Source organism: Taudactylus pleione, unplaced genomic scaffold (assembly GCF_031769625.1).
Source record: "Taudactylus pleione unplaced genomic scaffold, aTauple2 ptg000066l, whole genome shotgun sequence".
Taxonomy (NCBI): Eukaryota; Metazoa; Chordata; class Amphibia; order Anura; family Myobatrachidae; genus Taudactylus; species Taudactylus pleione.
Genome location: NW_028284468.1, coordinates 3,703,949 through 3,722,059, shown reverse-complemented (window position 1 = coordinate 3,722,059; position 18,111 = coordinate 3,703,949). Strand labels below are relative to the sequence as shown.

The 18,111-nt window shown below is 41.3% G+C and overlaps 1 protein-coding gene across 1 annotated transcript in view; it reads left to right on the top strand.

Annotated features, from left to right (window-relative positions):
• Positions 1-18,111, top strand: part of RBP1 (retinol binding protein 1) — a 46,171-nt gene that overhangs the window by 11,883 nt on the left and 16,177 nt on the right. The window contains exon 2 of the mRNA XM_088466823.1: positions 4,236-4,414. Within this exon, the coding sequence (XP_088322949.1) occupies positions 4,236-4,414 (179 nt within the window). The remainder of the gene's footprint in view (positions 1-4,235; positions 4,415-18,111) is intronic.

Below are 18,111 nucleotides of genomic sequence, written 5' to 3'. Positions count from 1 at the left end.
CTCTGGCACTGGTGCTAGAGACTCCCTCTAATAGGGAGAAGTCCCAATTATTTAAATTATTTTCAGGTCAGCGTGCGTGCTCCTAGGAGAGCCGCGGCTGCCTGCACTGGAGAGGGAGACCTGGAGGTGATGTCACGGCAGCGGGCGAGGGGACTCTGCACGCTGCCGGAGGTTCCAGTGCTGCCGAACCCGGTAAGTACAAGCCGGTGTCCGGAGCACTGTGACAGTGGTGCTCTTTATTCCTGGCATATCTTCAAGATAACTCTCCTCCCTCCTCTGTTCAATCTCCTTCTGCAAATTAGTGTTTAGTAGCTGCCCTCATATTAGGGCCAGTGAAACAAAGTACAACTAATCTGTGTCGGACTGATCACCAGGGCACAAGGAAATGTCCATTGGAAACCACTGTCCACATTGCACAGTCAAATATTGTTCTCAAGACTTGGTCAGAAGCATGTGGGTGAAGTTTTATGTACTGTATATGGCTGAGAAGAGTATATTGGGGGAGCAGGGATGGTAGGGTGAAGCTTTGCCAAGGTGCCCAGAAACCTTGCACTGGCCCTATGCCTTTTACAGCAACTGTGGGTGCACAACTCCTTAAATATACTGCTTCTGCTCACAAAAAAATAAAACTTTTCCAGGCCTGCGCCACTTGTCTTATTACACGTTCGCTCCACAATTGTGCAGTTTGCACACTTGCTGAGTGCTACATATTGTAAATGGCCCAGCCAGATGGGCTTGCCAAAGCAGGGCTTCAGGGTATGTGCATGCTCAAAGATGGCTGCTGGAGGATGGGCTGCATTGCTTTGCTATGGAGCTCATTGAGGTAGTGTTCCACCTTAAATTTTAACTGGAAAGGATTGTCCTGCAGAGAATTAATTATTTAACCACTGATGTGAAGACCCCTATTGCCTATTCATAATGTATAGTAATATTGAGGTCTATTTACTAAGCAGTGTTAGGAGACAGAGTGAAAAGTGATAAGGTGCCAGCCAATCAGCTCCCAACTGTCATTTTTCAAACACAGCCTGTGAGATGACAGTTGGGAGCTGACTGGCTGGCACCTTATCACTTTTCGTTCTGTCTCCTAACACTGCTTAGTAAATGGACCCCATTGTTACTTATGGCTGATTGAAAAGTAATGAGACTGCCTCTGTTTTTCTGGCCCATAGGTAGACGTGGCAACACTATGCTGGTTATTGTGAAGCTCATACATACATGTATGTGAACCTGCGGTTGGACTACCATAGTCTTTGTTTGGTCACAGCGAGTGGAAGATCTTCGAACGTTTCGTCATGGCGGATGAGGAAGATGTGTCTGTGAGATTACGTCAGAGATGTGTGGTGTGATTTGAATTTTTTTGTTAAACTTGGAAAAAAGCAGAGAAGAATTGTTACGGCAAGCATATGGTGGAGAAACAATTAGCCGTGCTGCGGCATTTCGGTGGTGGAAGCACATCAAAGAGGGTAATACAAGAGTGACTGACTAAGCGCGTTCTGGTAGACCATCCATTGCGGTTACAGATGTCAAAATTGCCAAAGCTGCAGAGTTGTTGCAAAATTACAGAAGGTTAACTTTACACAAACTTTCGGCTTCACTTGGCATCTCATTCGAACGGGTTCAGCATATTGTGACAAAGGAACTGAAAATGCATCGCGTGTGTGCCAGGTGGGTACCCAGAATTCTCACAGAGGAGCAGAAGCGACGCCAAGTTGAATCGTGCAAGAACACTGTTCGAATGTCAGAGAGGATACCCGATTTCCTGACATCAATTGTGACGTGTGATGAATCGTGGATTCGTCGTTCTGATCTGGAATCCAAACAGTCCAGTGTATGGAGACATGTGAATTCGCCTCCGCCCAAAAAAATTCTGTGTGATTCCGTTTGGCATGTTCTTTGATGTACACGGTATGATCCTACAGCTCTGGGTTCCCCGTGGACAGACAATTAATGGTGACTACTATGCAAATGTCCTGAAAACCCATTTGCGTGGAGCCATGAGGACGTAAAAATCACATTTGCTGAAGAAACAGTGGTTTTTGCTCCAAGACAATCCCCGATCACATGTTGCTGCTGTTGCTTTGGCAGCACGGACTGAAATTAATGTGACAGCACTGGAACACCCTCCATATAGCCCGGACTTGGCGCCCTGTGATTCCTGAGCATTCCCCACCCTGAAAAAACAACTGCACAGAAAGAAGTTCTCAACAGATGAAGTGAAAAATGCCCCAGCTGCAACAATAAAAGTGATGTCACAAAACTGTCTATTGCACGTCTTAGAATCATTGTTGAAATGCTGCAAAAAATGTATTGAATGTGAAGGACGCTACTTTGAAAAAGCAAAATGTTCAGAGCCTGTGGAGTCCTCTGATTCTGAATAAAAAAAAGTCTCATTACTTTTCAGTTAGCCCTCGTATATATTTATTTTTTTGCCACATCATTATATTTTTTATTACAGGGTATGGTGCCACCAGACAGAACAAATAGTTTTGAATATAATATCTATGTATATTAATAATTAAACATTAAAGGTTATGTTAAGAAATGCAACATAAATCACAACACACAACTAAGAATTTCTGTAATTCACCTTGAGCGCACCGGTATTCATCATTATTCATCATTCTTCATATATATATATATATATATATATATATAATATATATAAATATACCTTTATTTATTTTATTTTTTTTCCTTTTAAGGGTCACAATTGTAATCTCACACTGTCCCCAGACCGTAACAATTATCAAGTGGAGATCTTATGGCTTGTTCATCTCATAGGGATAGAAAGTGTAGGAACATGACCACGCTCCAAGCGGTGCCTATAGCATTTCTAAAGTGCTAGGCTGCCCCTTATCCCTTCTTCCTTCCTTCCTTTCACAATACCCATTCAATGTCGCTGGCACGTATGACACCATTCACCGCTGGAAGGAAAGAGAGAACTTCCAACTTTCCAACCCATGGGACAATTCTTGTTCTCTGTCGAGAAAGCAGGGTAAAACCTTTTTTATATGGTCTGACCCACCTAAACTGGCCCAGTTGGGGCTCTGTAGAAGACAGGTAGGAGAAACTGATAGCTAAGCTTGTTCTCCAATGCAGTATGTTTCATATTTCATCTGTATGCATTTAATAATAATAATAATAATAATAATTTATAGTGAGGGTTTTTTGTCAGCTACTGAACACCCGTTGAACACCAAATATACTCCTTGGCTGTTATGCACTTTTTGTATATTCAAATAACATTACGAAACGCATTGATGTAAATTAGTGGAGGCTGAAAACCATGCTGTATAATATCTGACAGACCAGAAAATCTGTTAATTCTGAAACAATAGAGATAATGACCTAATTACATTGCAGGGTATCTCCCATAATATAAACATTGCTTCAACTCCCTGTCAGTGATAAGTCTACAGCTACTACTGTAGGTCATCACATAACCATTTACGCCATGCCCATGGAACATTTCAGTAACATCTTCCAAAATTGCTGCTGTCATTTCTTAATGGTGCAAACTTGTCACTCCAAAAATATACTGGTAGGTTAATAGGCTCCCAACACAAATTAACCCTAGTGTGTATGTGTGTGTGCATGTGATGGGGAATATAGATTGTAAGCTCCACTGGAGCAGGGACTGATGTGAGTGGCCAAATCTTCTCTGTAAAGTGCTGTGGAATATGTGTGCGCTATATAAATAACTGATTAATAATAATCATACTGAAAAAAAGCCTATTAAAATATCTAAGTAGCAGTTTACATAAGATTACTATAAAAACTTCTACTGTGCTCGTAATACCATGAATTGCAGTGATTAGGAAAGACCTACTCCTTTTCCCCCCAATCCCTTTTCTATTTACATACAGCAGGCAGGGCATGCAGGGACATGTAGTCCCACAATAGCCGGCATGTCCCAAGTTGTCATCTAATGCCTGACTCTCAAATGCATGATTTTAGCTAATCATGATGTTATAAAGCAATAAAATCTTTGCACTTCTAAGAACAGCTGAATAATAATGCATGTAAGTGGAATTTGCCATCTGTAAAGTGCATTGGGACAAAGCATTCTTTTTGCACAGTGATTATTTTGGATACAGGGATTATATCAGAATGTTGGTGTAAGCCAGAAATGACCTAGCCTGCATGGACAGGTCACTACTAAGAGCAATCAATTAAGCTTTGAAGGGTCTCTCGTGAAGGAGAATAAATTCTTTCCTCTCTTCTTCCCTGTACAGATGTCAATGTCGCCATCCGGAAAATTGCCACTTTGCTGAAGCCGGACAAAGATATTGTTCAGAATGGGGAGCACATGGTCATTAGAACACTGAGCACTTTTAGAAACTACATCATGGAGTTTGATGTGGGAAAAGAATTTGAAGAGGATTTGTCAGGAGTAGATGATCGCAAATGCATGGTATGAACTAAGACCAGATTAGTCCATTTCTGTAACAAAGGGTGCCTTATTGGGCCGCTTAAATGTGTAGCCCCTTAGTGTATTAGCCTCTAGGTAGGTAGTTCATGTTCCTGCATTTAACTTTGTCGTAGCAGAGCCGTCATTTCACATGTTGCTATATCCTACACACTGGGAACCATTATACACTTGAGTTGTCCTTGGCTGCATCATCCACGTTCCTTCACTGGCTTGCCTGGCCTTTTTTAAAGTGTGCTTTAATTTGCTTTATAAATGGGGAAATAGGGACACAGGCAGGGACATGTTTTCTCTAAGCATTCAGTATATTGCAGGAACACAGTTACTTTTAGAACTGCAGATGATTCAACTCTTAAGTGACGTAAATGAAGGGCTCAGGATTATATCCATGTGTATACTTATTGATTAACCTCTACCTAAATAGTGCCAGCATATTCTGTTGCGCTTTACATGTTGGGGTGTAATGGATTATTTTCCGCAGATCCAGTGATGTATGGGGGTGAGGGGCACTATGTTCTGGCTATGAAGGCTTGATACTTTTTTTCTGCAACTGGGTGCTTGAGCACTCTCATAACCTCTAATTAGCAGCTAGTGTTTCTTCTAGTCCTTGCTGCCTGAGATGTTGCCCTGAGACCCAGGATCCTCTTACAATGCCACGCTACTGCCATAAATAATCTAATAATGTGTACAAAACGTTATGGGGTGCTCTAGCATTCTGCATAGTATATATGATGTTACATTCAATAGTCTATTAGCAGTCACATGGATACATGTTTTTTAGTGATTAAAGGGGATCAGTTTGTTGGCATAAATTATTCTGTATTACACTCTGTGCCTTTATCTCCCCAATTTAGGAGAGTCCTAGGAGACTATGCGACCCTGCCTGATACTGCTTCTGCCTTGTGAATTGGACAAGGCCTTGATGACTCTGTTCTTGTGGCCTGATGATGGGAATGATGGCGTTGTGGGCCTACCCAATCAATGCCGGATTACGGGGGGGCCGGGGGGGGGAAGACCGGTGGTCGCCTTGAGGCCCCCACACGTCCTGCTGCATACAGTGCAGAGCGGCTCTCGAGTCCCCTCATCAGCGTCACGCTGATGAAGGGACTAGGGAGCAGCTCTGCTAGAATTTGGAGTCGAGTAATCGGGGGCAGGGATGGAGGCAGTAGGGTTCTGTGTGGCTTGGGGAAGCAGGTGCTAGGCTCTGTGTGGCTTGGGCAGGGGGGTAGGCTCTGTATGGCTTGGGGAGGAGGAGTTGGTAGGCTCCATGTGGCTTGAAGGGACCCCCCCACAATTTAGTTGCCGTGGGCCCCCACAAACCTTAATCCTGCCCTGGACCTACCCTTTGTGCACAATGACATATATAGCATTATTGTGCAGCAGGAGGCAATACAGTTTTGTCACATGGACCTCAGCTTTAGGATACAATGATTGTTTGTCATTGTGTGATTGTGCCAGGCTTCGTTTATCTGCCTCAATGTGTGTTTTATGCCATGTTTTTTGTCCTGGATGGCTCAGTCTGTATCTGGTTTTGGGCTCATTGTTATGCCAGGATTTGTCTGTGCCTGTCAATGTGTCTGCGAATGTGAACTTGTGTGTCTGTCATTCTAGATTGAGAGGACAACCTGTAACTAAAGATGAGAGAAACTTTTTTTTAAAGCTATTCAGCAAAATATTTCCCCTAATGTCAGATTTTGCCTCAAGTGTTCCATAAGGAATTAAAACTTCTCATTTATTGTTCCGCTGGATCTTGCACTCCACCGCAAAACAAAATGAATTTATACTGTCATTATAGCACCTCTATTCATAGATTAAATATTCAGCCAGATTTGCAAGTGATACAACAGGGCAATTTTTCAATATAACAATGCAGCAGGGGAGCAGTGTTTTTCTGGAATCCTGGATTCCTGTTCCTCTGCAAAATCCCGTCTCCACTTTTTTTCCTGTAGCCAATCACATCATTGGAATACTCACATCAGCACAGAGTATGTAATTGAATGAGTGCTGATCCTGAGGGAGATACTGGTATGAATATGAATGCAGGGCTGAATGTGACGGATACAGTAAGTGTTGTAAATCAGTATGCTGTAATATTCAATTAGAAGGCACAGTATGTGAATAGTAATGTTACTTGTACAATGTATGTTAATTTGTTCAGTTATTTTAAGTAAAATAACTGATCTGTAACGGTTGATATGTCCAACTTTCCAGCTAGGCTCAATATATGTGCGGAGAGTTATTATCTATACGATGCTATGCAGTGCTGCCATCAGAAAATGTGGGGCCCAGTACAGATTAAACTGTCTCTGACTCGGTGGACACAGAGGTATAGCATTGAGCAGGGGCAGACTGGGATGGAAACCAGCCCGGGAAATTTCTGATAGCATCCCTAATGGGGCGGGGTCTGTTGAGGGGGTGGCAGGGGGGCAGGATACTCCCTCCTCATAGGGCATGATTCTGAGTCATAAGCATTTGCGGCCTTCCTGGCGTCTTTTGATGATTATCAACATCAGAAGTTATACACTAGAAGGAAGGTTAAATTCCTTTATTTCATCGCCCCTTCTTTGGATATAGTGTGAAATCTTGAAGTAGATATAATAATCTTCATACTAATCAAAACAAGATAATCAATTTTATGTGAGGTCATTAATAGATAGTACTTTAGATTTATTTGGTATGTTTCAACCTACCAAAACATTAATCAAAAATGAGATAAAATCCACTAAGATATAGCACTCTGCCTCAGCCTGACAAAATATATAGATTCATCTTATCTTACGTGTGTGTGTGTGTGTGTGTGTGTGTGTGTGTGTGTGTGTGTGTGTGTGTGTGTGTGTGTGTGTGTGTGTGTGTGTGTGTGTGTGTGTGTGTGTATATATATATATATATATATATCACTTTTTTTTTCTTATTTTTCAATATATTTATATATTTGGTTCAGGTGTTCTTTAAATAAATATCATTCTTTGAGTAACCTTAATATAATAGTACATGTAAAAAATAATTAATAATTAAAGATTCTTTTTATGATTTTTACATTATTTAATTCACAGATTGATTAGTTGCACAGGGTTCATTCGCATTTTCAGCACTTTTATCACATCAGGCACTGATAAACAATATATATTCACATACAAGTTGATACATATGGTAATAGAAACTGTTTTAATATAATCACATTATTAATTAATAACTAGTATTTTATTAACGTCACATTATCACGTAATCACACTACATCAGGTCCACATCACTTACTATCTAAAGCCACACAATAAACACTACGTTTGCTTGAGACACTCTTAATCAAGATTAATAAATTATTAATATTACATTTGTAAATGGACTAATATTCAAATGTTCGACTCAGAATGGAAAAGGAGAACTACTCATTAAGGAGCATCAACTGGTACATGTTGGACAGTGGTATATAATTGAAAAATGATACATTATCATCTTGGTACAACTCATAAGGAGTTGCTCTATTAATGGTCACTGAGACACGGGTACTGAAACAGAGCAAAGCCGATTACTCGCTGTCACATGTAACTAGACATATATCGCACTACAAAAATTATTTTAATACAATTATACAAAGAATTAATAATTAATCATTCAGTCATAGTGTATCAGGTTCAAACCACTTACAAGTTTTCAGCACACAATTAACTAAATGTCCATTTAAAGTACCTATAATTAAGACTATTAAAGTAAAATCTTTACATTTGTAAAGGGAACAATATTTAAATGTCCAACCTAGAGAAGAGAAGAACATCTACTCATTAAGGAACAATATCAGACATATGTTGGACATTGATATAGAACTTAAAACAAGGGATACATTACCTTCTCATTATAACATATAGGAATTTCCATATTATTATAGATCATACCTCATTATCATATGATCATACCTCACGGGGGCGTGCTCGGCCCCACCTTGGAGGCCGCAGCAAGCTGCACCCCCTTTCCACCACATGGGGGCGTGTTCGGCCCAACCTTTTACGCCGCAACAAACCGCACCCCCTTCTCACGGGGGGCGTGGTCGGCCCCCCTTTCTCAACCTGGGGACCAGCTATCATGCGCATACTCCCTTTTGCTTGGCACGCCTCCCGTATGGCCCAGCCGTCTCAAGCTGGCGCCAGGTGTGCGGCCTATTTACTGGCGAGTATGCCTGGCCCTCTGAAATCCCCCTACATACCTTGCTCACCATCTCCTCCCGCCACACGAGGTCCCCTGCTAGCTGGGGACTGAAGCCCCACCCAGCGACCTCTACCATCTGAGACGCTCCAATGTCTCCTGCAACCATCTCGATACCAGCCCCACTCCTTGCCCCTCTACATGCCAACCTTGGAATGATGTTTTACCCTCATGCTCTTTAGGAGGTCTAGGGACTTTATCTTACCCAACTCATTGCCCCCCAGGTGTATCACCAAAGCATCCGGGGCCCACTCTACTCCCTTTTTCGCTTTCAATAAAACCTTCCCCTCCTGGTCCCTATCCCTCTGCTAACTAGGGGCCCTCTGTTGGACTGCCTACCCCCCTGCTCCATACCGTAATGTCAGTTTGCTGGACAACGTCGCCCCACCTTGCTGCCTCGACACTGTGTCCAGCTCTCTTGATATAAGACCTCTCTAGCCCCCCGGGACTCTCCTGATTATGTTGATCAATATAATTTTGAGCCCAGCTCCACAACCTGTCTGTCTCATCACACCCCTGACACATGCAGCTGAGCAGGCCAAAGAGATTTTAGCGTACCCGGTCTTGCCTTGTAGCTGCAATGCCCCTGTGACTGTAGCTTGACCTGTCAACTTTTCACCTTTAACGCACAGCTCTCCTTGCTCAGGGTCACCACCTACGTCTGCTGCCAGTCCAGTGGACCTAATCACATACTTAGGGTGGGCCTTTCTCTGCTTATGAGAGAGTTAACCGCTTTTTTTTGTTTCACTTCCGCAATACCCTCACTGGCACATGGGTGGCCCCTTGAGTTTGAAAGCTTCCCAAGCTGGATCTGCCTCAATTCCCAACCTTGGACTTGTGCCTCTGACACAGCAACGGGCTTGCGACTGGACCGGCAACCCGGCATCACTGCTCCCCAGTATAACGCATGCAGCTACATCACACACCCCAATTCCCATTTCCCTTTCAGGTTGCCTACCATTTTGCTTTATAACTGTGGAACAACTTACTGACTATACTTTATTAGGACCCTGGTGGAACCTGCTCCCCAGGCTTCTGCACTGCGATGCAGAACTGCCTGCCCTTCCACCATCCACCTTGCCAATGGTCCCTATTTGTCTCCATGAAACCGCCAATGCTGTCAGTGATTCTGGTTGTCAGCCCTCACTTGAGTCTGCCTTATGCAAAGTTAACCAAATGACAATCTGGTCTGTCAGACAGTGATTAAAATTCACCCGCCTAAATGTTTTACTGCCGCTTCACAACTAGATTAAGTAACTAAACAATATTGTCCCGCACTTCCCAACCCTGCCCCCTACGCCCCATGTAGCCTTCCACTTCTTATTTCCTTATTAAATGTGTCACCCCTAACTTGCTTGTAGCAAACTTTACTCACCTGACCTTTTATTCTTCTATTGACATTCTTTATCTCACCTGTGTGATCCCAAAATGTACTTGAAGGTCCCCCGCTGGACGATTCCCATAGATAAGACTGCCTTTGCTGCACTGGACATGGCGTCAGCAATAGGCGCGATTGTTCTTTTCTGCGCTGGGCATGGTGTCAGTGATGGGCATGATTGCTCTTTGCTGTGCTGGGCATGGCATCAGCAATAAGCATGATTGTTCTTTTCTGGGCTGGGCATGGCGTCAGTGATAGGCGTGATTGCTCTTTGCTGTGCTGGGCATGGCATCAGCAATAAGCATGATTGTTCTTTTCTGGGCTGGGCATGGCGTCAGTGATAGGTGTAATTGCTCTTTGCTGTGCTGGGCATGGCAACAGCCTTTAACAAATTGCTTCTGTGGCTGGCCATGACCATGCCGCCATACTCCTGCACACCGGCTATACAGACAAAGACGCCACCTTTGCTGTATGTGTATTGGGACGTTATATGCTGTATCCCACCCTGCTTGCCTCAGAGACCACATATCCTCTGCTGCTGAACTGTTTCTGTACCTATGACCCATATGTGTACTAATAGCTGACTCCGCCGTTCTGAGATGGTAATTGCTGCACCGCGCCTGCCTCAGAAACTATATAGCCTCCCGAAGCGATCTGTCCAACAATGCCTCCTGTGCCTTGATAGCCTACAAACTGATAAAGAAAACTTTAATTGGATAGCACAGCCTTAACTGAGTGACTTGGTAAAAAAGCGATATAAATTTCTTAATAAATGCAAGGTGGACCTAAATAGTCCTCGCACCCCAATCATTGCATCCAAGAGAAACATATTAAACCATTTTATTTATGCACCTTTGAAAACAGAATTCTATCATTTAATTATCCTCAGTGCAGACAGTGCAAATTTGATTAAGTGGTTACTTACTATCCTCTGAAAGTCCACGGTTACACCGCCCATTGACTAGTGTGTCCGGCGCGGTACTGATGTATCCGTTGATTCATATCACAATTATACGCTGCAATATATCCCCACCGCAGTGCACTTACTGATCTGCACTCTCCTGCACACTATATTATTACTATCACCCCTCCAAGCTGCAATGCAGACACCCAACCATGAAACCACTTATCTGAATTCCATTGACCATTGTCTCCCTATTATGACTCCTGTACTAACTAATATCCTACTATACCTTATATTACCTTATATCAAGCAATATACCCATACACACAGCATTGGAATCAGATACGTGCAAACTTCCCAATACAAGGCTGTTATACCTCGTACCCAGCAATATCTATCTATCTATCTATCTATCTATCTATTATATATATATATATATATATATATATATATATATATATATATATATATACACCTACATACATACCCATCTTTTAACTATACAAATATATGTATATATGTCGTAGTGTAATCACTGTTCTGTGAAATGCTATAGCTTATACTATTTTTATGCATTATACACTGCCATCCACCTATATACACAGCAGTGTAATCACTGAACTGAATTCTACAACTGAACTTCTAAATATAATAGACACACCTATACCAATGTAATCCCTGCCCTGCATTGGACTGTATATTCTATTCCTATACTGCAATATATATATATGTACACATACCTGGCAATGTGATCACTGAACTGTAATAAACTATCTTTTAACACTATTATCCGCTTATGCACTGCAATACATTATATACACACATAGCCCGCAACCTGTATAACACTGTGTTTCCAATATACAGCATATGCTGTAACCGCTGATCTGTACCATGCTATACATTTTCCCTGTCCTGGCATTTGAGTGGTTCACATTGGTGTTCCATGGTGTGTGGGATATATAACATATCTACTTGCCTATACCAACAATAGAAATCCACTTACAGCACGTGTCCTTGTGTGCCTGGCCTCCCCCTAGGATGTACCTCTCTGGCTCTTTAGGTGTATTGTGTCACACCAGAAGGAGGCTGATTCCCTGAGGCCTTTCTACTTTCTATTGCCACTAGAGGAGACAATGTTATCTGGTAGTTCCTGAGCTCACCCCCTGCAGCCTCAGAGAGTAAACACAGGCCAGTACTCCTGGCTTCACATTATTACACACCAAATGTACCACTAGATTATTAAACCTATGGAGGAAAATCTTGCCTTGAAATAATTTGCTTATACACCCTGAGCAATACGTTCCCTGATCTTTATTGTAGTGTTTATTATATCACATTACCTCCTGTCCTGCGCATATATATATATATATATATATATATATATATATATATATATATATACATACATACATACATACATACATACACACACTGACATGATTTCTAATGCCTATTCTGCTCCTATCATACAATTGAACCGCCTTGCTGTACCTGTAATATCAATTAACACAGAGCCATGTAACCCCTCCCTGATCTGCAGTATATTGTATATTAACCTTATTATAAACTGCTCTATTCCAGCAAATGAATTCCCGCTCCGTATCATACTGTAATATATTTTATACTTTTATAACACATGCACTGAAATATGATCATGCAGCAATGTGATCCCTGATCCGTATGATGCTGTATATCTTATTCTATTATAACACATGCACTGAAATATGTACACACAGCAATGCGATTCCTGACCTGTATTATACTGTATATTTATACAACCTCCTGCACTGTAAAACATATACATACGCTGCAATTTTCTCTCTGGCCTATATTACACCCTGACCTATACCTTAATTACACTGCAAACACTACACTTCCTGATCTGCATAATACTGAATATTGATGCTGGTAAAGGGATGGATGTTACTATAACTGCTGTTGCTCAGTGCTGGGGGAAACACAGCACTGAGGGAATGTGATAAGGGGCAGAGGTAAACAACTAACATTAATAGGATAGCACTGGGACAGTAAATACATACAGTAACTATGAAGGTGGACAATACAATGAGGATAGCACAGAGAAATATAGCTATAGAAGGTATTCAAAGTAATAATTCACAATGATACTTATCTTGTCTGTTCCCTCTCTGTCCCTGTGCATGTGCACATGTGTAAATTCTTCCCACAAGTACACTGCCCCCTCCCCTTCTATCTGCCTTTATATCGCTCCTGTTGTCTCCCCACCCCTTAACCTGACCACGCTGCCCCTACTGGTCAGTATGCCTTCCTATGTGTTAAACTACAGACGGGCCCCTTAGCCCGTCCCCACCGTTTTCGAACCGCTGGCCCTTCGGGCCACTTCGCGCCCCTCCCCCTTACAGGGCTGCGGCGCCATTATGGCATCCTCAGCTTTTATAATCGGGATTTTTTTTTAAACACTTTTTCCTACTGCCTACACTTTTTGTCTATTATTTTTTTCTTTTTTATAACAATATATAAAGGTTTAAAAGAAACAATAAAGGTTGTTTTTTTATTAATCAAGATGCAATAAAATGATAGAATAATAATAAATAATATTTGAAGTATTAGTGGAGCCTTGCTCTTTCTATATTCGCTCTGGAGTGCACCCGACAGTCTCACTATTTTTTCTTTTCTGTAAATTAGTATATCTTTGTGTGAGCAGGGTAGCACCACTCCCCCCAATTTTCTCCTCCATAAATGAAAGGATGACTTTGAATATCATCAGATAATTGGAATTGAAACAAAACGAGGGAATGAGGGTAATGAACACACCAATATTATTAGGATCAGTGCGGATTTTTTTATTTCTCAGAATTTTTAAGTCTTTTCATGCTGCGCCTGGTGTACATTTTGTGCCTCCCAATGTGTAAGGACTGAGACACCTGCTGTCCGTGTCATCAGACGCTACAATCATGCTTAAAGCTGGATACACACCTAAAGATTTTCTGTCCAACCAGCCAACTAGTTGATTGGATGGAATGAAAATCTGGTAACGTATGGGAGTAACTGATGATCAGCAATTTGCTCCTAAATGCCAGAAAACAGATGAAAATGGTCGTCAGACAAGTTTGTTAAATGTTTGATGTAAACAATTTGTTCAAACAGTTTTTGTCCATTTTCCGGCATTTGGGAGCAAATTGATGATTGTCATTTGCTTTCATAGCTTACCACATTTTCATTCCAACCAATCGGCTAGTTGGCTGGTTGGACATTCGGCTAGTTGGCTGGTTGGACAGATAATCTTTAGATGTGTGGCTATCTTAACAGACCAGATTTTAAAGATAGCCATACTTGGGCACAGGTGTGTTAGTACCTTTTTAGTTATTTTGATTTTAACCATCTGTGCTCAATCATGGATATCGCTAAAACCTGGACTGTTATACCCCATTTACACCAGAGCTAAAACCCGGGTTATTGCAGGATTAACCCGGGTAACTCCTTGGTGTAAAAGGGGAAAGGGTTGGATTGCCGGGTCGAGTGACCCGGCAATCCAACCCAGGTAACTTGCAGGGTTTAACACGGGAATAAACCATGCAGTGTAAATGGCACGATCCGGGTCAGGGTGACCTGGATCATGCCGTATGCCTGGTGATTGATCGGGCTTCTCCAAGCGTCCACTTCAACGCCGGAAAAGCTGGGTCTCTGCAGATCCGGCTCCAGTGTGAACGGCACCGACTCGGGAATATCCTGGGTCAGCGCCGGGGAAATTCCGGGTCTGATCTGGTTCGGAACCCTGTTCCAACCTCTAGGTCAGACTCGGAATTTCGGTATAAAATCGGTATTAGTGTGCCTTGAGGACCGAGGTTCGGATACACTGATCTAAACTGTGTACCTGGACAAGTCATGTTGCAGAGCAAGGGAAACAAATATATGTATTTTTACTTTTTGCATGCAGTGCAGAGGTTACCAAACGCGGTCCTCAAGGCTCCCCAACAGTTCAGGTTTTAGAGAGATTAATGGTTGAGCTTAGTACCTCAATCAATTTGATTTAACACCTGTGCTGAACCATGGATATCTCTTAAAACCTGAACTGTTGGGGAGCCTTGAGGACTGCATTTGGGAACCTCAGATGCAGGGTAAAAACTGGCTGTTCTTATATGTAGCCCAAAAATGGTCAGCTTTATTTTTACATTATGATCGAAGACCTTTCCCTCCCAAATCGAAATCACTGTACATTTTATATCTGAACTGTCTGCAGTAAGGATAGCCAGCGCAGGGTTAACCATCGATGGTGCCATTAATGTTTATTGTTGGTGATTTGAATTGGTGATTATCCCTGCAGTAGGGCAGAGCTGGTGGGCCAATCCAATTAGGAGGTCAGACTGAATGAGTACCAGGGGTGGGGCTAAGCTAAGTTTCCATTGGCGCATATCTGCCATCGATGGCACATAACCATTCAATGTCCACCAACTATGACAAAAGCATTGGTGACAAACCTTCGATGGTTGTTAACCGTCAATGACCATCCCTATCCTGCAATGCAACATGAGTTATATCAAAGTGCAGATTTACGCCTTTTATTTTGTTTTGCTCCCAACTTTGAAAAAGCTCCACTGCCTGATTTTCTTCTTTAGGTTGTGTAATAATAAGAAACATAGTTGATTACTGTGGTAACATTTCGAAGGGTCATTATATGGAGAGGCCTTTTATATTCTTTTTAGTCAATATTTTCTTTTTGGCTTTCAGAAGAATAACCAAAAAAACTACATGAGCCGGACAAATACAGTATAGCGTTAAACAATATTCTATAAAAGACACATCAGGAAAGTCAAATATGAGGCAGGCATAGAATGTAAGGTAAAATATTGATAGACAGTATATGTATTTCTATAGAACGTCTAATAATAAAGATGGACACAGCGGCCAAAGGGAAAGTATCCAAGCTCTTATCTATTCTTATTCCTATTTCCATCTTTACGATTGGCCTACTGGTAATTCACTAGCAATGGCAATAGAAGAAACGCAGCACTAATTGACACTAACATACACACAGAACATCTGGATGATTGCTAGAGTAAACATTCATTTCCTTGTCCGTTTATTCACCTCTGGTCATGTTACGCTCTTCATAAAGGTCATGCTCTTGGCAGAGCCGGATCCAGTGTGAGTGTCTTTTGGCAAACTCAAGTTTTCTACTATAAGAGATCTAAAGAATTTATCAAGAAAAAATAGCCTGCACAATAGCAGGACAGTACAAAGACATTATATATATATATATATATATATATATATATATATATATATATATATATATATATATAAAAATCATGAGAGACACATAAAAGTTAACTCTTTTAAAGCCATATTATCTAAATTGAGTATGTATGTGTATAAAACTTCCTTGTATGGGAGAGCTTCCATATAAAAGTGAAACTGGTCCGAGGCTGGAGTTTATCTGCCATTTCTGTCCAGCTGGTCCATGGTTGTGCTGGCAACATATGATCCGGTCCTTACAACAGCAATATGGGACTGGACAGTTAGCTTTTGGACATTGATTTGTAATATATTACTTTTATGATGTTAGTTTTCAGTTAAATACTCATTATAAGTGTCTTGGTGGTTTCATTCTGCCATGTCAAGTTTTATATTATAAACAGCGCAGTGCCATCCTCAGTCATATTGTTTTATGCTTATTATTATTGAGCCCCCACAGGCTCTATTAGGCTACTGCAGCTGTATTTCTCATTCTCAGTGAGTAGACTTTTCCAGCTGATTAACAGTTTCGTTTATTAGCTTCTGGCTTTTTTGGAGACTTTGGGCCAGTTGGCATCCTGTCTTCTGTTCTGTTGATAATTTAAAATGTTGCAGTGTCCAAAACCATTTTGTTCTCCCATTACTCTCTCTTTATTCTCAGACATCTACTTTTAAGTATGTTACCTAATGAAAATAAATACCTGGTAGATGTCTCTTCCAGAGTGGCAGAGAGATTCATTTTGTTAGGAAAGCACCTCAAATACAATGTTCTTCTGTAGAGAGGCAAATACATTTTGGTTTAATAATCTGTGCAGCATTAACCTATCCTGCAGTACATTGTGTTGTCTTTACTAGCTTGCCTTGTATACAATTCTCAGATACCACCCAGAAAGGTCTTTAATCACTTAATTGGTTAATATTTTTTGAAAAAAATATCCCCAAAATGTTATCATTATTATCAAATTATGTAAATAAGAGCTATTTAAACTTGATTCAATAGAATGTTAACAAAAATGTCAAATCAAGTTTAAATCACTATTAATTCCATAATGTGACAAGTGAAAAAATAAAATTTTCGGGACAGGGAAAAAAAACAAAAAAAACAAACAACAACAAAAAAAAATAATATAAATATATATATGTATATGTATATATTAAATATATTTATATTAGGGGTGTGCACCAGCCACTTTTCGTGTTTTGGATCTGGATCTTTCTTCGTGTTTTGGATCTGGATTGGTTTTGCTAAAACTACCCTTCGGTGTTTTGGGTTCTGGGTTTTGTGTTTTTGGATCTGTATTTTTTTTTAAAAAAGCATAGAAACAGCTAAAATCACAGAATGTGTTGATTTTTCTGCTCCTATGCTATTATTAACCTCAAAAAACCTTAATTTCCAGTCTATTCTGAACACCTCACACCTCACAATAGTGTTTTTATGTCCAAAAGGTTGCACCAAGGTAGATGGATGACTATGCTAAGCGACACGAGTGGGCGGCACAAACACGTGGCCCATCTAGGAGTAACACTGCAGTGGCAGACAGGATGGCAGTTTGAAAAACTAGGCCGCAAACAGTACATAATGCAAAGAAAAAAAAGAGATACAAGATGGAATTGTCCTTGGGCCCTCCCACCCACCCTTATTTTGTATAAACAGGACATGCACACTTTAACAAACCAATCATTTCAGCGCCAGGGTCTGCCATACGACTGTGGCTGAAATGATTGGTTCGTTTGGGCCCCCACAAAACAAGCTGGCAATTAATCTGTCCCTGCACAAATTGGCTCTACGGAGGCAAGATGTCGTCCTCATCCTCCTCATTCACCGATTCCTCACCCTCTTCAGTGTTGTGTACATCCTCATCCTCACAGAGTATTAATTCGTCCCCGCTGGAATCCACCACCACAGGTCCCTCTGTACGTTCTGGAGGCTGGTCTCCCTGGAAGAGTTGATAATTCATTTTATGAACATCATCTTCTCCACATTTTGTG